The 20,615-nt window shown below is 37.8% G+C and overlaps 2 protein-coding genes across 3 annotated transcripts in view; one reads left to right on the top strand and one right to left on the bottom strand.

Annotated features, from left to right (window-relative positions):
* Window positions 1–20,615, bottom strand: part of ARHGAP6 (Rho GTPase activating protein 6) — a 470,040-nt gene that overhangs the window by 118,192 nt on the left and 331,233 nt on the right. The window lies entirely within an intron of this gene.
* AMELX (amelogenin X-linked) lies at window positions 7,839–12,044 on the top strand. The gene is made up of 5 exons (XM_045538770.1): window positions 7,839–7,892; window positions 9,787–9,834; window positions 11,125–11,166; window positions 11,258–11,302; window positions 11,550–12,044. Exons 1-5 carry the CDS (start codon window positions 7,839–7,841, stop codon window positions 12,042–12,044), a joined length of 684 nt encoding a protein of 227 aa, XP_045394726.1.

Raw genomic sequence — 20,615 nt, 5'->3', positions numbered from 1 at the left:
TTATTCATCATTCATCACTCTTGCTGAACATGAATGAGAAATATTACATCCCAAATTTCTTGTATTTCCCCTGCATTTGTTGCATTCACAGATTACTTAAAAGAAATAAAATAAAATCTTGGCTACCCAGAGACTTTCAGGAAGCAGTACCTTAGATCAGCAGTCCCCAACCTTTTTGGCACCAATCACCGGTTTCATGGAAGACAATTTTTCCATGGGCGGTGGTTGGGGGAGGAGGGGGAGGGTGGGAGAGGGGATGAGGAAGGGAGGAGGGAGAGTGGAGAGGCGGAGCTCAGGCGGTGATGCACAGCCCTGTTTTCCTAACAGGCCTCGGATTGGTACTGGGCCCTCGGAGCAGGGGCGGGTTTTGGGGACCGCAGCCTTAGATAACCACTGTTAGTGTTTTGGTGAATGTCTCACCAAATGGAGAGAAAGAGCAGGGAGGGAGGAAGGAAGAGAAAAGGATTTTAGAAAAAGAGGACTTTAAACATCTATTTTTTCCACTCAACAATGTGTCACAAACATCTATGTCGACATGTGCAGAGTGACATCATCTTGAATGTTACCGGTGCCATAATGATTTAAACAAGCCATCTATCGGTAGACGTTTTAAATGTTAGTTCATAAACATCTCTGTCTACTTTCTATTTTTTTTTGTGTGTGTGGCATATGTTTTCCTATTCTTGAGATACTTCACTTAGGATATCTATCTACTTTCTATGTCCTCTGAAACAGTATGTACTGGTTGCAATTTAATCTTTGATGACTCAGTGTGTGCATAGCAGTTAATGAACAATCACTGCAGAAGCAGAAAGTCTAGGACTCCAGGCTGAAAGACTGAAGAGGTCCTATATACAGTTAATATGCCTCTTCCAGATTCTGCCAGAGAACCACTAACATTCTCTAGATGGCCTGCCTTTACCATAGCTCCTTGATGCCTTTTGGTATCACTACTCACCCTCTCCTCCCTCCTAACCCCTTTCTCATTCACAAACACAGACATGGGTACAGAGAGTACTAGGTTCCTGAATGTAAGAAGGACAATTTGGTGCAAAGCCCACTCGCAGAATTCTCTGCCCCAGCTCAGAGTGGAGAATTCTTCCAGAGCCTGTGAGCAGTTTGAGAACTGTACCACTGTCCTATTCCTTCTTGTACTCCAAAGCTAATGGTTGTGCTAGGCATACACTAAGTGCTTAATAATGGCTGTTGAAGTTAGGCAATTTTGGCCTTCAGGTGCTGGTGACCCTAGGGCCACCTCCCTTTACTACATAGCTGTTCTCTTTCCTATTGCTTCAGTAATAAGTTTCTTCTCTTCTTTTAAGGACACTTGTGGCTTACTGAGCCTGTCACCACCTGAAATCACCATCACAATGCATTTCCCTCTTATATGTGTCTTTCTTCCTCCTAGTCCCTTATCTCTGTTACTACTTTTCTTATGCTTCTTGTCCCAAGTCTATCCACTTATTAAATGCTATTAGCCAGTAGAAGGTCCCTCTTTTTTTCACAGCTCCAAACAACCACCTATAAGACATAGTTTATCTCAGTGTGTTCTGAAATAGCTGCTGATTGTTTGCAACCAACAAAATACATGGATGTAGGTGAAAGAGAATTTTTTTTGTTATGTTCTGTACAAATTACTCCTAGGGCTAAAGTGATTTTTTAGAAGCCTAAAAAACTAACAACAACAACAAAAGCTTTATTATATTAAGCAAATAAACTCAGTCACAAATAAGTGAAAAAAAATGAATTTATCTATCATAGTATATGTGCTTGCAGTATATTATAATTTGAACTAAGATATCAGAGCCAAATGTAATGAGGATGTTAGGATACTAGATTCTAACACTTCTAAAGCATTTCCCTTCTTAGGTACTTATCAGACATCATTTGCACTTAAGTCCATAAGAGCAGTTGACAGCAATGCTGAATCATCCGTCTTTGCTATTGAAAAGGCCCATCTAATCACTGCACAATTTCTTTGAGAATCCACACTAAGGACATTTTCTGTATTTTCACAATGTCATGGGTAATTTTTCCACATTTTCATCAATTAATCCACACATTTACTTTGTATAAGGGATTTTTTTCTAGGTACCAAAAAGCTCCTAAGAATGTGTAAGACACAATACCTGACTTCCAGGAGTTGCAATGTGGTCTAAGTCAGAATGTTTATCAAAATCTATTAGCGGTGGCTCGCCTAAGTTCTGAAGAGGGTACAACTCCAACTCCACCCCACCAAAAAGCTATCCTAGAGAATGACATTTTCTTATAAGTAAACGTCTGCAGAAGAAATATTTATTTTTCATTTTTGACTTTATTTTTTAATAAATGTTTTAGAACAATTTTAGTTATAAAACAAAAATGCAAATATAGTACAGAAAGTTCCCATATACTCAGCACCCAGTTTCACCTACTATTTTTTTCAATATATTAAGGGGGTACAAATGTTTTATGTAACATGGATTGCTTTTGTAATGGTTGAATCCTGGCTATAGGAGTGCCTGTCACCCAAATAGTGTTCATAGTACCCATCAGATAGGTTGTTTCCCCTCCCCTTCTCCCCCCTCCCCGCTGCTTGACTTCCACTGAGTTTTACTTCCCTCTGTGCACATATGTGCTCATCGGTTACTTTGAATTTAACAGTCGGTACATGTGGTGTTTGTTTTTCCATTCCTGAGATACTTCACTTAGAAGAATGGTCTCCAGTTCCATCCAGATTGTTGCAAAAGGTATTAATTCATCTTTTGCAGAAAAAATATTTAAAAGCAGACTTTGGATCCAGCTACTTAAGAATACTCACTCTTGAAATTATTCCAGAACATTGGACAATCTGGTCATGCTTTGAAAAATCAAGAATTGAGCTTCTATAGATGATAAGAAAGGCTTCTCAAACTCATAATGCCTGAGTTATCCAAAGATCACCCTCATACTCTGAACACTGCTGAAATCCAGGAAGTAAGCTAGGAGAGGGGAACCCCAAAACAAAACAGAACACTCTTCCAGCAATCAGAAATCAATGCCACAAAACTGAAATTCCTTAGCATTTCTCACAGGTGAGGCCCTCCCAGGCCACCCCCCTTGGAGAGTTCCTTTACTTGCAGTTCACACATACTTCTAACAAGTTTGGGCATATGGTTTTCCAGCATACCATAAATTAGAAGCAGCAAATTAGAAAGGGAGAAGTTGCTAGCATAAGCATCGTGGGAAGAGCAAAATGTGATGAGCTGCAAGTCAAGAAAAAGAATACCTACTATAAGAAATGGGCAAAATAACTCAATTATAATTCATAAGGGCATTTATTCACTCATCATTTTGGAGAAAAGCTTTTAGAAACAGTAAGAAATCCACACTCGTATTTGTCCCTTATCATAACAAGAACAGTCTCAGGTTCATAGGTATTCAATATATATATATATATATATATATTTTTTTTTTTTTGAATGCATGAGTAAATAAAGACACATTGTGGGACCACATTGTCACACTGCTGCTAGAGATATTGCTGTAGATGAAATATTTTATACTTATGATTCATTTTTAAAATAGTGATTTTAAAAACAGAGAAGAAAATATTTTACCTCAAAGAGCAAGAGAATCAAGAACACAAGTACTCTGGAAATGATATAGACTCCATATAAACAGAATAAGTAGTCAATCTAGTAAATTGTGCTTTCTTTTATAAAGTCAACTTATTCACAAATGAAATAATTGCTTATAGGAAATTTTTTCCTATTGAATTTTATTTTCCCCAAAACATTCAGTAATTTTTAAGCTATATAAGTGGGACCTAAAGTAACACAAAAGATTTCAAACAGAGAGATCTGTATTTTAATACCATATGACTCAGTATATACAGCAGGGAAAAATAAATGCAAAGAACCACACCCTTTCTATGGAATTGGCCATCAAAGCCAGTTCAACTGTCCAAGACAATTTAGCAATAACTTACTCTCCAATGGGCCAGAGGAATTAATGCCACAATAAGGAAGCATCCCTGTTGATTGCTGTGACCAAATATATCACTCTTTCATTCTTAAAATGTGAGACAAAGTAATTAGATCAATTTTGTAAAACTACAAGACCACTAGTAATTCATCAATGACTTCATTAGTAGCGATTATGCACAATTAGGTAGGAAAAATTATGTCCTGAATCCTTTCAGTTGCTTCAACAAATGTAATTAAATAAAACAGGGGGAAAAGATTGAAAGGAATATAATGTGATCTACATTTTCCTTTTTCTTCCTCTTACTTGCTCTTACCACCCTGCTGTACACTCTTGCCAATTCTCCTAAGATCCATTTTGCAATTTCCTTCAGAGGAAAACCTTCTTGCTTCTGATATGAAATTCACCAATAAATATATTCATAAATAAATACAAACCCTGTGTATATTTGGCTTTTAGAACCATATTCTGTGTTTGCTTTCATACATACATTTTGCCTGTTATAATTTTTCACTTCCTTCTTTGCAATCTTTCTCTCTCTGGACGGTCTACCTTTTTTTCATGAAAGTTATTCATCTCCTACTAATTCATCCCCCAAAATCATCCTGCAATCTTATTTATTAGCATTCTTTAAACATTTACTGTGTGCCAGTTGATAGGGTTGTGGAGGGCATTAAATACCTTTCTATTTCCCCAGAGATGTCTCTCATCTAGTTTTCACAGTAATCCCCTTAGGTAGGTTCTATTCTTATTGCCATTTTACAGATGAGGAAACTGAGGCTAAAATAAGCTAAGTAACTTGTCAATGTTCACTCAACCCATGGTGAAGCTGGGATCAGGACCCATATAACTCTACATTCCCCAGGCTATGGATTAGTAACAGGTCTGTGGCCTGTTAGGGACTGGGCCACAGACCTCTGTCCTCCCCAGCCCCCCACCTCCCTACCCCTCCATCAGTGGAAAAATTGTTTTCCATGAAACTTGGGGGGTTGCACAGTAGGAGGTGAGTGGTGGATGAACAAAGGAAGCCTTATGTGTATTTACAGCTGCTCCCCATTGCTCGCATCACCACCTGAGCTCTGCCTCAGCCCCCTGTCCTCCCTTCATAGAAAAATTGTCTTCCATAAAATTGGTTCCTGGAGCCAAAAAGGTTGGGGACTGCTGTTCTAGCTCTTAAAAAAATTATTACATGGTCTTACATGGATATCTTCTCCTTGAATTTAATTCAGCCAATGTGGAGCATCTACATAAAATTGTATGTACATGTACAACATTTATTACTTAAGAATTCAAAGATATCCAGGTATAACACCAACTGTATCTGGGTATATATTCAGTATTTCCTTTATTGGTCTAATATTGATGGGCAACCCCTCAGTTAGCTCCTGTCACTAGTTCCAGATTTGCTTTTTAATTGATCAGATTCCAGAATAAGAGAAGAAAACCCATGTGTTTTACCAGGGTAGAAGGGCAAAACACATATGAATTTCATAGCTAGATCAGAGGTCCTCCTAGAAAGTGAACGTCTTTGGTTGTTGTTTAGGCAAAGAAGAGGCTTCTGAGAACATGGGAACAATGCAGCTAAAGAGAAAGTTAAGAGGCTCTGAAAAAGAGAGGATTTGGGTTCGCCTATGTGAGAAAGTGGGATCAGGCCAGAAGGATGCGGGCAAAGAAGGGCTGACACACTGAGAGAGGCCAAGTTGCTCTGCGGGACGGAGAAGCCAGGGCAATATTCCCCTGTGACATGTGATTGTTTGTAAAGAACAAAATACGCTTTTAAGTGTGCTGTCTGATCATCAGTGAAAGTTTTGCTACTGTGATAACTGTAAGTTCATGGTGGCCTGGATGACAAATGGGTTTCAGGATGGGGCCAAGACGAAGGGCCTTTGCCCTCCTTTTCCAGTGGACACCAGAGTGGTGATAAAGGAGCAGCCATACGGAACATAGAAAATACCTTCAATGGAAGCAGAAAATGGAGCAGTGGATCCTGAAAATATAATCCCTCAGAGACATACTGTGGAGAGCTTTGGGTTTTTATCAGAATGGGGGTTCGAATCAATTTATCCTGATCTAAAAGGGTTAAAGATCCCTAGAGGACATTGAAATTCCACTAGAGAAACTCAATCATCTAGCTTATTTTTTGTAAAGAACAATGTTGTTTGCTAGAACCAAGTAATAGACAGTGGCATAGCAGCTTCTCAAAAATAAATTTGAATAAACAAGCATGTGCAGTCACCTAATTTGCTGACTTCAAAATTGCCTGATGAAACTTTTTGCCTGTTAAACCTGTTATTGTACATAATGAAAGATTCTATATGCACTAATCACAACATACAGACTTATGCCTGATCATAGCTTCTAAAAATTCATGATACAGGGATTTTTAGTTATACTCAACACATTTTTCTTCAGAAACTGGATTGGTTGTTCTACATGCTGTGAATGATATAAATTGGGCTCGTAGTTGGAAGAAATCTAAAGGATCAAGCATCCCTGGGTTTCAGACAGAAACTTTACTCTGAATACATTCAAAGGTATGTGGATTTTATTCATAATTTGGTATCTTTTTATTGTGCTTATTTATTTCTCTGCATTTCATGTTTCAAAGATGTAAATGTATCCCACATTTCTAATACTTTAGGCCATCAATAGTTATTTCTTCAGTTGGCCCATAATTAAATTAGACTCTTTAGATGGTCCATAATTAAATTAAATTAAAATAATAATGATTGCTTAAATGAATTATTTTGCTTTCTAATGCAACAGAGTGTTTACCTGTTTATATTTCTTTAAATTTTAGTTCCAGAATCCCAAAGCTCTTTTGGGGGCCAAATTTTATAGCAAAATATTTATTTTAATTACTTATCAATTAAGGTAAAATAATACTTTCACAGGCTGTGGTCTGATACTTTGAAAAACCTCTTATTTAATTACATCAAATACAACCATCAACAAAATGTTTTTTCTCATTAAGCCAACCTTTAGAAAAAACAGATTTTGGAGGTAGAAAACTTCAGTGCCCTTTTCACAGCCAGCATTATTACATGTGATTTTCACTTCCTATTCAAAATTTAAGGTCTTTCTCCTGACAGTTTTCCATGTTAGTTAATAACTTGTGCCACAGGGCGACCTGTTTTGCTTCATGTCCCAAGGGTCTTATTTGTAGAATAATTACAATGCAGTGTCAAACAAAAGGAAGATGCCATTGACTGAAGATGGAAAATTTTAGGTAGAAATAATTCAAAATTCATTAAAGAATCACAGAATATTAGTACTGTCCTCTCCTGTTGGTTCAACCACATTTTTGCTCTACCTCTGGAGCTCAGAGATGTTACTAGAGGGTCTTGCCTGAAGTTCTATAGATTGGAACATCTGGAACTAAACCCCACTCTCTCCTTAAATTATTTGGCAAATTACTTAATATCTTTTCTCAAAGGATTGGTCTTCGTTTTTAGCAGTAGATTTTTCTGTGTCTCCTTGTTCTAAAAGTATAAAATACTGAGCACTTTGATGATCTCCCCAACTTCTAGAGCCTACTCTGTTCTTTCCATTATTAATTATAAATACCATTTAGCTTCTATGACTACAGGCCAAGTGCAGGAAAATGGCATACAAAATCATGTAATAATAGATCATTTATGTCTCTATAACTTGTTCAGCTCTCAGCCTAAATTAAATGCATCTTTATCATTATTGTGACTCCAGAAACAGTGAAATAGGGTGAGAACTGGAAATCACATATCAATGAAGTCATCTCACAAAGAATGGCCCTATCCTTTTTACTAGCATCAGACTAATGTGGATTATGTGTGTTTTATGGAACACTAATTATGCCTATGTTTGAGAAGAAATACAAAAGCGGGTATTGACTTGCATTTCAGAATCACCAAGAAATGGGGACCTGGATTTTGTTTGCCTGCCTCTTGGGAGCAGCTTTCGCCATGCCCGTGAGTAAAACACCCCTTGCATAAGTCAGTGTCGAATTTCACAAGCTTAGAAATAAAAATCTTCTCCACCGCTGGTAAACTTTAGGGTTTAAAATGGTATAATATCAGATGTCCTCAAACGTCTCCGTGTTGAAGAAACACTTGAGGAGATCGTTTAAGAAGATAAGATTCTCGAATGCCTCTGCCAAACATTCTGATTTGGTACAGCTGAAGCAGGGCCCAGGACTCTGCATTTTTACAAGCACCCCGGGAGATTCTGTTGAAACCATTAGCTTGTAAATATCACTGCCCATCTCTGGATGGAGGAAGTCTTCAGAAGGGACCTTTGGAAAAGGCCTCTTGAGAAAGTGCTTAATCAGCATTAGGCAAATATTACAAAACTACCAGTTTTCTCTAAAACCCAATTCCTCAAGTTTCCAAATTTCTTCCAGCCCTCCACATACCACTGCTGTTACTCTTCAGGGAGTAATATTTCTGTGTTAGGAATCCCCTGCTTGAACCATCTCCTTGTTCTTAGAGGCCCCACCCCTTTGGGTAAATCTACTAAGTACCTGGCTTCCTTGTGGTTACCCGGGATCCTACCCACACCCAATAAAAATTGATAAACTTTACATTCAAATGTACCAAAGAGCAGGATGTTGGACCCATTGTCTCCAGACACAGGTACATAGGGCAGAGAGCTTAGATCACATGCAGGCGGAGCAGGCTCCATCTGCTTGTTGGTGGCATAAAGAGCAGTTGATACAACCAGAAGCCAGCAAGTTTGCACACCTGCCTCCTTTCTTCCTCTCACCCACAAGACCCAGATTCTGTGCTCTGCCTTCCTGAAACCCTGCATTGTGGCCATTCCTAGTCCTTTGAGGGGCCCTTTCATTTTTCCCACTCCTGAACTCAGCATCCCCCGGCTTGGTATCTATCAAGATGGTATAGGAAAGGCAGTTACCTGACTAAAATAATAATCCATATCCAGATGGGAGTGAAGGGACCCTGTTATGAAATACAAACATTTTAAAGACCATAATAGAGCTGACCCCTAATGAGTCAGTGTCTGAGGGAGATTTTCTGCCTGACTCTTCTCTCCCTCTCCCGGACCCCAGGGCCAACCAAAATTCCACAACTCAGGCCCCACACACTGGGCCCCTGGTTTTGAAAGGACAGACAGTTCTGGTTTAGATCATCATTCAGGTTGTTTTTTATTTTGAACTTTTAAAATATTCTGCCATAAAATCATTGACAGAATAATAGAAATGATCGGCCTCAACTCGATAAATCAACTCTGTCATTTTCCACAGAATTTATAATGTTCCCACTTTGCTGCACCCCTTCTTGTTCTTGAATTCATCAATAATTCCCGCCTTGTGGTTTCTTTTGTTGCTGTTGAGTGCTGTTTGCTTTGCGTGTCAATTATGAGGAACCCCTTTGATACTTAAGCAAGGGAATGTCTATGGGACAATTCTCTTCTTTTTGGGATTTCTTAACTGTGTAAGAGAAACATGCCTTTCTCCCCAACATGAAATGAGTTTTATCAAGTAAACTGGTGGGTGGGACAGGGTAGGATTCATCGGCATTGGGAGAGGAGTTGTCTGAAAACCATCGGAGAATAAATGTGTGCTGGTTTCTGCTTCCAGGTCTCCCGCCATAAGACTGTAACCCCAGGGACAGTCAGTTAGCTGCTCTGGACCTCTTTAAATAAGAGAGCTCCTCTCCTGCACAGCATACATGTCCAAACTAAAAAGTAGACCTCAGATTTGTTCTGCACTATACAGATTTTTTTAAAGTAGCTCAGTCTCCCTTAATGTGAACAATTGCATATTGACTTAATCTCTTCCTCTCTCTCTCCTTCACTTTCCCCTTTTCTCTCTTTTTCTGTTCTCCTTCCCCATCCCTATAAAAGCTACCACCTCATCCCGGGCACCCTGCTTATATCAACTTCAGCTATGAGGTAATTTTTCTTTTTACTAATTTTGACCATTGTTTGGGTTAACAATGCCCTGGAGCTCTGTAAAGAATAGTGTGTTGATTCTTCATCCAAGATGTTTCTTGAATAATCCCAATTTTACAGTTCTTACCACCAGTTTTCCAGTTTAAGCCCTGATGGGTGGCCTCAAGCCTGCATTGTCCCAGCACCCTCCTACCTGGCCACTCTGAGTCTGTCCTCCTAAACATGGCTATAATTTTATCTATCATGAACTACCACTTAGGGAGGCTGCATGGTAGGGTGGAAAGAGAACTCTGGCTGAATAGCCTTGTTGTGTCCCAGCCAGTACAATGTGGGGATTAGGTAGGATGTTATCTAAGATTTTTTCCAAGCTCAGAAACTCCTGATTATAAGACATTTACACTTGATGTGAGTCTCTCACTTGACTTCACTGAAAGATGAGTGACTAAGTGCTGTATGAGGGACTGTGCAGAGGAATGGAAAGCACCAGAGCTCTGGGTCTCGGGTTTGAGGTTCTCCTCAATCCCTTACTAACTGCATGACTTCGGGAAAACCATTTTCTCTCTCTGGAACTTTGGTTCCCTCAGCTGGAGAAGGGAAATAATTATGATAAGCATATTTCAAAACATTGTTTGGAAAGTAAAATAATTATTGAATATGAAAAGTGTTTTGTCAAGTATAACTTGAGCAAAGTTAATAATTATTTGTTATATTGATTAAATGCTGAACTACTATATGAAGGTGCACAAAACCTGAGGTTAACCAAGTATATACTGCTCAGAAAGGAATGAAATTCTTCCTTCTCTAACAGGTTCAGGTAATAATCTATGAGTCTGTTTACTTATACAAGCTGAAGAAAAATGTTAGTAAGAATTTGAGGCAAGATTCTCTATTAAACCTTAAAAGGTTGACATATTTGAGCAGTAAATCTGTGTTTCTAGGATGAGGGACAGTGTTTCCACCTCCCCCCCCTTTTTTTTTTACCATTGTAACATTAAATGAAAAAAGAATGAAATTACTATTATGTCACATTAATATGTCATAATTTTTGTTTGTTCTGCCCTTGCAGTGAAGAGCAGGAGCTATAGAATTAAACAGAATTACCATTTTTGCAACTTTAGTTAACTTAATGAACCTCTTTAACTCTCCATGACCTTACCTGCAAAAGCGAGGATGAGAATACCTGCCTTAGAGCATGTGAGAAAATGTGAAAAATGTGTGCAATGGATGTAACACAGTGCCTGACACATAGAAAGCACCCCAAAAATGTTTACATTCTTCTTTCTTTTGTAGAACTCACATTCTCAGGCTATCAGTATTTACGGGACTGAATTAGTGAGTCTATATTTCATACTGCATTAGTGAGTTTCTATATCAGAATGAAGTAAATTAAATCAAATACATTCTCATATCTCTTTCTTTTAAGGTGCTTACCCCTTTGAAGTGGTACCAGAGCATGATAAGGCCACCGGTAGGTATTTTGTTCTTTATTCCCTTAAAATATTAGCATGCATTTAAATTCCCATATTAAGTGAAATATGTCTACTCCACATAGAGACCCTAATGGGAAGTTTAGTTGTAAAAGGTCATGTGTGTGTACACAGTTAGAAATTCTTGCAGAAGAAGAAATGAATAAAATATTCCTATGGCCATATGGCAAAGCAAACACTGCTGCTTGTCCAGTTGGAAGTGACCTGAGCCTCTCTGTTTCTCACCAGTACCCTTCCTATGGTTACGAGCCCATGGGTGGATGGCTGCACCACCAAATCATCCCCGTGCTGTCCCAGCAGCACCCCCAGACTCACACCCTGCAGCCTCATCACCACATCCCAGTGGTACAAGCTCAGCAGCCCGTGGTCCCCCAGCAACCAATGATGCCCGTTCCTGGCCAACACTCCATGACTCCAACCCATCACCACCAGCCAAACCTCCCTCCGCCCGCCCAGCAGCCCTTCCAGCCCCAGCCCGTTCAGCCGCAGCCTCACCAGCCCATGCAGCCCATGCAGCCCATGCAGCCCATGCAGCCTATCCAGCCCATCCAGCCCATCCAGCCCCAGCCACCTCTGCACCCCATGCAGCCCCTGCCGCCACAGCCACATCTGCCTCCGCTGTTCCCCATGCAGCCCCTGCCGCCCATGCTTCCCGACCTGCCTCTGGAAGCTTGGCCAGCAACTGACAAGACCAAGCGGGAGGAAGTGGTGAGTATGCCTTGAAGCCACTACAATACAAATCTTGTGGAAATGGGGCAGCAAAACTGCCCCCAGAACTCTAAGGTCTTAGACAACTCAGGGTCTAGAGTTGCAGTAGCTACAGGTCTATGATTCTATTAGTCCAAGCATGTGTTGTACTTTTATATTATAAACAAATTTATCTACATGGCTTGGTAATTAAGACCACAGTTTTCATAGTGATTTTAAGGTCTACCATTATTGAATTTCTACCAGAATATATATTACTAAAATCCATTAATTTTAAGGGCAACAGTATAAGGGAGTATCAGTTCTCTTCTTATTTCAAAGGTTTGACTAGCAAGAATAGGCTAGAATTGCACTGAAGATAAAAAGAGGGAGTAATTTTTGAGAGTGAAGGGATGCAAATATTTGAACAAGTTACAAAAACGTAGGTGGGAAATCTCATTTAAAAGCCTAATGGAAGATTACCTGTCTTCAGTGGTTTTCAATCTAAGTTGGAGGAGGCTAAGCTAAACAGACTGTTAGATTCTTTTTCAGTGCTGGCATCATATAGATTAAGCTTTTAGCAAGAAGTTGCCACAATTTAGCACTAAATCTTCTTCTATTGCCAGAAGCTCTTACAAATGAATGGGAATAGTCAACAAAATGACCCTTATCCACATCCATAAACTCTCACTTCTGTGTCTGTGAGATTATGTGATTCTACCATGTATATGTATCCAAAAGTAATTCTAATTTATAAATGCTATTGATGATTTGCTACTGAGCAACAGAGAGAGGTGAGGTGGAAATGACCTGGGTGGGGAGCCAGGACACCTGGGTTCCAGATTTGGCTTTGCCCCCAAAGAGGAGGCAGTATTGTACAAATAACTTCAAATTTATGGATGTTTTCTTTTCTTTAAAATTGGGGAAAGCGACTAAATCAGATTATTTTCAAGCCACTCCCAAGTATAGATACCATAATTTCTGAATTGAAAAAATCATATGTGTCATACATAGTTTCACAGCTGTGAGCATATTTATGGAGAATATGGGGCAGAATTTTTGAAAATTGGTTGAATCCCAAGTAATCTGGTAGCTATCATTGATTGTTCTAAGGTACATGTTCTCTCTTTGCATAGAAAATACATTTATTTAGCATCTCTTTATTAATAATTAACACCATGGACTTTACAATGTACTCACACTTTGCCAACGCTATTTATGGGAAGGTAACTTTGGGCAGGTAGTTTGAACTCCTTAAAACTCAGTTTTTTTGTGTGTAAAATTAGAGTATAAATATTGATAGTTTCTTAGAGTTGTTTTATGGAAATAAAGTGATGAGCTTGGAGCCTGCATGCAAGAAGTACTCAATGAAAGGTAGTAATTTCAATTTATTATTAAATAATAGGCTTCAAGTGTCCTGAAGGTAGAAGCCTCCATCATGGATATCTAATATCTAATGACAATGAGATAACAAAGAAACTTTGGAAATTATAGAGTTCAACTTAAATGGCTATATATCATTTTGACAAATGAAGCCATACATGTTATTGTAAATGGCACTCACTAGGAATGTTTATAAATTATTTTAATTGTTCCTTTTGCTATTGTTTTTTTCAGGATTAAAAGATCACAATATGAGAGGGGAAGTGAAGTAGATACTTCAACTGGTTTCAGGAATGACACAAGAACACATGACTTGTACTTACAACCACTTTACTTACCAAATTGTGTAACTAAAAATAAGTACCATTAGCAGACAATAAAATGTTTTAAAAATTATTCATATCTTTGTGTTGAATTAAACTTAAATTTTCATATCACTTGAGACAACATATTATAAATGAGTATTCCTGAATAAGGTAGAAACTACTTATTTACAGCCACAAAATCGACCATTTAGCAGGTAAATAAGGACTCCATTTCTTTTTAGAGAAAATTTAAATTACACTGTTTCAAATCTTTTAAAAAAGTAGAATTTTATACATCAGTTATAATAAATGATAAAGTGAAAACTTATGAACATGTACAATCACAGAACCTGAACCAAATGAAGGGAAATTGATAAGAAAAAATCTTTATATTAAAAAAGACAAACTCTTAAAAATGTTTATATTACAAAACAAATGTGGATTTGGAACACTGGCTTTATACTTCATACCACATTAGCAATCAAAATCTGATTTTTTATCTCATTCTACAGAAAAAGATTTTTAAATTAAATTATGTGATATGTATGATAATGTACTGAATTTAAAATTATTGAAGTAATTAGTTTATTCAAGAAAAATTTTATTAATGGAACTTCAAATAGACAATTGCAGTGACCTTGTATATAAGTCCTTTCTTTCAGTTCAAAATCTTCAAGATGATAAATTGTACTGCATAGTCTTCAAAATGTTAACAGATGCATAAAATGGATTCAAAACAAGTTTTCTTTCCCACTTATATTTATATTTGAATCCTTTTTTCCTCCTACACCCACACAGAATTGTAAACAGTCTTTGCAGGGTTTATATTACACAGCACCCACAGTAACTTTATTCCAGTACCTTTATGATTAAGGCCCCTTAATCACTTTCTGGAATGAATAAACATAACTTTACTGGGAGGGTGTTGATATTCAAACAACTCTATTTTCGAGAATTTAGATTCAGTTTTTTTAAAAGATAGGAAAGCTTTTAATCAATTGACATGGGCCAATTCTAGTCAATTGAGTAAATATTTATTAAGCATCCTCTAGGGCAAGGCATGTGTTGGTGAAAATAGTCCCCATCCTAAGGAATCTTGAATCTACCAGAGGGATAAAATAAGCTCACAAATAATGAATATGGCTAACATACTTAGCTAGCAGTCCAACAGTTTCCTTGCCATTCCTTCCTTGTTGGCAGAATGGGAATCAATCCCAGCATTCAGCCTTCTACAAGCTCAGGAGAGATGAGCCCCCTCCCTCATCCCAGGGAATGAATGTTCATCCCTCCATGTCAACTATGGCATCAATTACCATAACTCTATTTCCCTTGTAACTGATTGGTTTAGGGACAGGTTGCAGTGGAATCTGAACACTGAATGAGGCTAAGGAGAAGTCTCCTGGGAGAGGAGGAGCTTCTGGGAAAAAATATTTACCTTTAACTAAAAATATATAGATAGGCCGGGCGCGGTGGCTCAAGCCTGTAATCCTAGCACTCTGGGAGGCCAAGGCAGGTGGATCGCTCAAGGTCAGGAGTTCGAGACCAGCAAGAGCGAGACCCCGTCTCTACTAAAAATAGAAAGAAATTATCTGGCCAACTAAAATATATATAGAAAAAAATTAGCCGGGCATGGTGGCACATGCCTGTAGTCCCAGCTACTCGGGAGGCTGAGGCAGTAGGATCGCTTAAGCCCAGGAGTTTGAGGTTGCTGTGAGCTAGGCTGAAGCCACGGCACTCACTCTAGCCCTGGCAACAAAGCGAGACTCTGTCTCAAAAAAAAAAAAAATATATATATATATAGATAGATAGATAGATACTGATACATGCTAGGAAAAAAAAAGTGCTGTTTGTCTTTAGATCTATTTGAGGATGTTATGCCTGGAGCTGTGTCCACCATCTTGTGAGAGAAGGGGCAAGTGGAAAGATGGAAAAACCCTAGGTTCTTGATGGCATCATTGTGCCCCTGAATTAACCAACCTTGGGACTATGTACCTCTTGATGGATGCTTCTATTCTAGTTTTTTTCAATTGTGGGTGATAACTGATTACTGGGTCATGACATCAACATCAGGACCCACACCATTTATACCATGCCAGCAAACTATATCTTCCAATGATGTAAAGCTTATCTGGACAGGGCTAAGGAGAGTTATTTGTCAATGACTTGCCTGAACAAATCCTCTAGAAGATAGATAGATAGATAGGTGGACATAGAAATATATATAAATATATATAGACATAGACCCTGGTGTATGTTCCAAAACATGTGCTCCTGCCCTTTGCCTTGATATCATATAACAGGATTCTCTATTTGGGAAAATCATTGACAAAATAATTCTCTCTCTCTCTCCCCCAGACACACACACACACACACACACACACACACACACTCATGTATAATCATACATTTAAATCACATTTTGAATTACAGGGAAAATGTTAGGATCCTAAGGACCTATTCACTATGAACAGATATGTACTGCATAAGTTAATTTTACAAGAAATTAAAACTTAAATCTATCTATTAAATGCCCAAATGTGCTTTTAATATAGTCATTTTCAGGCAGTCTTCTAAAATTGACGTTGTTCTACCACATTAAATAACATATGTTAATCACAATATAGCATCTTCTTGATGGCCCAGAATGAGACTTATGAACACCTATCAGAGAGGTAGGTGTGTTGTCTTGGAAATTCAGAGGAAATAAGATTCTTACGCCTGTTTTAAATGATCTCATACTGGTCTCTCTCATTCTAGTTGTTCTTCACTGCTCTTGGCTATCACTTCTTTTTGTAAATGTATATTTACATCTTCAAACATGTAATTCATCTTGTATACATATTCTTCCTGGCAAATAAAGTGCATTGGCTTTGGGATTGTTATTCTGGAAGTTCCACAGTCACTTTGAGACTATGTTATTTCCTGATTCCCCAACTTTGACAGATAGCTGCAACTGACAAAATTCTGACACGAAGATGTATGTGTCTGTCACCACACAGTGAAATACAAGGTGATGTAAATTGAATAAAACAGAGCCTTTCTGATTCATTAAAACCTAGGCTTAGTCAACTGTCCAATATTGTATGCATTTGAATTAAATATGGAAGAAAAATCACAAGATATTAATAATCAAGGCTTAAAGTCCAGGCTGAAATAAATAGCAACATTGATCATAAATGCACTAATAAACCTAAACTTATATCTACAGAATACTTAAATCAGTAAAGAAGTAAAAGTAGATTATTTATAATGCTATGCTATGTCTTTTGAATGAAGCTAAAGAGACAGAAGAACTCTTTAAAAACAGTTGAATAAACCACCTCAAGGAAACCCTTATCTCACAATAATTACACCCACATCACTAATAAATTTGAGATTTGCTCTGTTCTCATCCACTCTTTGTCAGTGAGGGCTTCAATATGTATAAGTTTTTCCAGGGTGCAAATATATGTCTATGAATTACCCTAAGACAGTCACCAAAATGCACAGGAAGACATATGCAAAGATGTTAATTATAGCATTATCTATACCAGTAAGAAATTGGACCTCACTTAAGTTTTCTTACGTATTCTGGAGGAATACTGTGATATAAAATGTGTTTTAGAAGATAATTTATTAGCAGAGAAAATGTGATGAAATAAAATTTAAGATTAAGACTGTATAGCATATGCGAATGGATACATAACTGTAACATGGAAATAATTTAAATACGCACAGAAAAAATTAGAGAGGAAATATAGCCATTTATGTGAAGATCAAATTTTTCTACAGTAAACATGAGTTACTTCTGTAATCAGAAATAAATTTAATTTTTAAAAAGTTTGTTCTCCCTTTTTTCCTCCCTAAGTATAGACACACCTTCTTCCTTAAGTTCCCTTTGATGCAAGCTTTGGATCTTGGCATGTCCCCTTCAGGTACTTTCCAAGCAGTAGAAGTCAGTTCACATGTACTTGATTTTTCAGAGATGCATTTTGACCAAAGAAGAGTGAAGAGAAAAAAAGAAAAGGATTTGGCAGAAACAAAAATGAACAGTACAATCCAACCAACAAACAAGACATGAACATTATAAAGTAAAAGAAGAATTAGAAACACCACAAATAAGACAAAATAGAGAAATGACAGTTAAGGCTGCTCCTGTTGAAATTCTGCTGGAGGCTGACTGGGTTCAAAGGGCAGGCAGGTCACAGGCAAAACACACTGTTTAATCCCCAAATTCTTAAATAGTTGGGGTTTGCAGTGACTTTTCACATTAAATGAGTTCTTTTTTGATTTTAAGAAATGCCTGAACTATGGCTGGCATAAAACTCACAAATTATTTAATTTCACTTTTTCTCTCTATGCTCAATGACATTGGGTCTGAATCATACTGAAGGGCTCAACCTCAATAAATAACAACTCCAATTAACCAAAAAATGCTCACAGTTCATTTATTAGAAAAAGCAAAGGAGAATATAAGCTAACAAGCTAATTGCCAGGCTGTATTTCCATAACCACCTATCTTGATAGCATGCATTGAGGATGGTGGGTCAAAGAATTACCTAGAAGTAAACTTCACTTATCAAAGACAGTAATAGTTGCCACAGTTTTCAAATCAAAATTCAGATATTTAGAGTTACAATACAATGGAATATTTGAAACCAGAGAAGTATGTTAACTGGTAATTATACTCTATACCTGCACTGTCCAATGGTAGTCCTATGTGTCTATTTAAATTTAAACAAATTAAAATTAAGTAGAGCCTTAAATTCAGTCCTCCAGTCACAGTATACACATTTTAAGTGCTAAATGGCCCCATGGGATTAGTGGCTACTATATTGGACAGCACATATACAGAACATTTCCATCGCCACTGAGAGTTTTACAAGATAGTGTTGCTTTATACACTAATTCCTGAGGTGGAAAAACAGTGCCTATTAATTCAAAGATTTTAAACAAAAGATGAAACAAAACAGATTTTCTGGTTAAAACTGAGAATCTCTACTATCCACAATAAGTTATTCTTGTACAGGAATTTTCCAAGAACTGTAGAAGTTCCATTCTCTTCCTCAGGCCAAACTGCACACACTAAAATGGCTTCCCGTCTAGTTTTCTTTTAGAACAGAAGAATCCAGAATTCAAATAAATTAATTTTTCTGCCTGTATGAGGAACTGTTTTAGCACCAAAGGAATGGCCATTTATTTTCAGACCTCTACCAACCACATGGACACTGGAGGCAGAAGGGTAGGTCTGCCCTTGATCTAGAGCTTCATTGGGAAGAAGCCAAGGTTTGAGCTGACTGAAAGATAAAAGTAAGAAAAATATTTTTTGGTCCATCCTTGAGAGTGATTTACTGCTTCTAAACATCAGAAAATATTTACATTCTTTTCTATTTTGTGGTCCAAGCCAATAGTGCAACGTAGGATAGATGGGAGCACATACTCTCACACACACACACACACACACACACACACACACACACACACACACACACGCACGCATGTGCACATGCACCCACTGGGTTTACCTGGAGTAAAAGGACACATGTAGAGAAATGCACCATTTGAGCAACTTGAAATTTTAAAGAAAACTTCTCTCTATTCCAATCATTTAGAGATTATATGGCTATGGTATTTGTTATCACCACCAAGGGACATGGCACTTCTTCTAATAACAAAATTCTATCCAGAAAAAAAGATCAAGTTGCTCATTTTATTTGCAACCAATGTCAAACACTACCTCCTTTCTGAACTTCATACAAAATGAAAATACAGACTTTCCCCCTGAATCTGAAGTTTTTCCCTTGGTAGTAAACAGTAGCTAAAAATACCAAGACTAAGTTTATGGCCAACACTTTAAAAAAACATAAAATAGAAGACAATTGTATTAATTAGAAAAAATAATCTAAGAGATCCTACTGCAAACAGCTTAACATGAGAATCACAAGAGAAAAATAATTGCAACCAATGTTTTACATTTCCAGAACATAGTGGTATCTAGTAGTGCTCCATATTGCTTTAATAAAATAGTCATCAGCCTATGTTTGGTGTGAAATTCTTGTTAGTTTGAGTTTTTACTTATTTTTTTTGTGATTTGGCTTCTAATTGCTTTTGTCCCTATTTGATCTGGAGCTTTATCAGCAAGCGTCATTGGCTAACATTTAGATATTCAAAAAGACATCCCTGCTGGGGAGAGTCCAGCCCAGCCTCATTGGAAACACCTGACTCTTCTACAAGATAAATAATAATTTAGGAACAAGATTGGGCTGGGAGTGGTGAGGAGTAAAGAGGTTGAGGAGAGAAGAAAGGAGTGGTCATTTGGGTGCCCAGACATTTACCTCTGTAAATCAAGCCTGAGTCCTCTATCAAAAAACCATCTAAATCAATAAATCCCCTTATAAATATTGCTGCCTTATAGTGAACAAAAAGTACTCTAGGGCCCAGAATTTTCTTATAATTTTTTAAAAATTGACAACATTAAAATATCTCTATTCCTCAGAACAGCCAAATTTTGTTTTCCTCTCCAAAGAATTTTCTATGTTTTGTATTTGGTGGTGGAATGTGGGGTTGCTGGGGTCAATTGAGTATCCACAGAAATGCAAAGATGGCTTCTTGGTGTGGCGGTGGGGTGTGCAGCCTCAACAACCAGACTGTCTGGGTCACAGTCATGACCACTGTCTATCTGCTGTGGGAATCTGGACAAATTTCTTTCTTAGCCTCTCTATGTCTCAGTTTTCTCATCTACAAAATGTACTAATATCCTTCTCTGAGTCCTTTCTTGCTCATGAGCCCCAAGCTCAATAAATGTTGGCTGCAGTTCTTATATTCAGAAAGGGAGCCTTGTTCTGGCTCTGGAGACCCCCAAAGGGAACCTACACAGTTGGAAGCAGAGGTGATACAGAATTTGGATGTAACATGGACATTTTCTATGTCAAAGGCTTCA

The sequence above is a fragment of the Lemur catta genome, chromosome X (assembly GCF_020740605.2).
Source record: "Lemur catta isolate mLemCat1 chromosome X, mLemCat1.pri, whole genome shotgun sequence".
In the NCBI taxonomy this organism is placed as follows: Eukaryota; Metazoa; Chordata; class Mammalia; order Primates; family Lemuridae; genus Lemur; species Lemur catta.
This window is presented reverse-complemented; position numbering and strand designations above follow the sequence as displayed.

Excerpts from the sequence above, each read along its gene's own strand:
- AMELX (XM_045538770.1), top strand. The coding sequence starts at position 7,839 with ATGGGGACCTGGATTTTGTTTGCCTGCCTCTTGGGAGCAGCTTTCGCC. Across the intron at positions 9,835-11,124 it reads ATATCAACTTCAGCTATGAG|AACTCACATTCTCAGGCTAT; the intron begins GTAATTTTTCTT and ends TTTCTTTTGTAG. Across the intron at positions 11,303-11,549 it reads AGAGCATGATAAGGCCACCG|TACCCTTCCTATGGTTACGA; the intron begins GTAGGTATTTTG and ends GTTTCTCACCAG.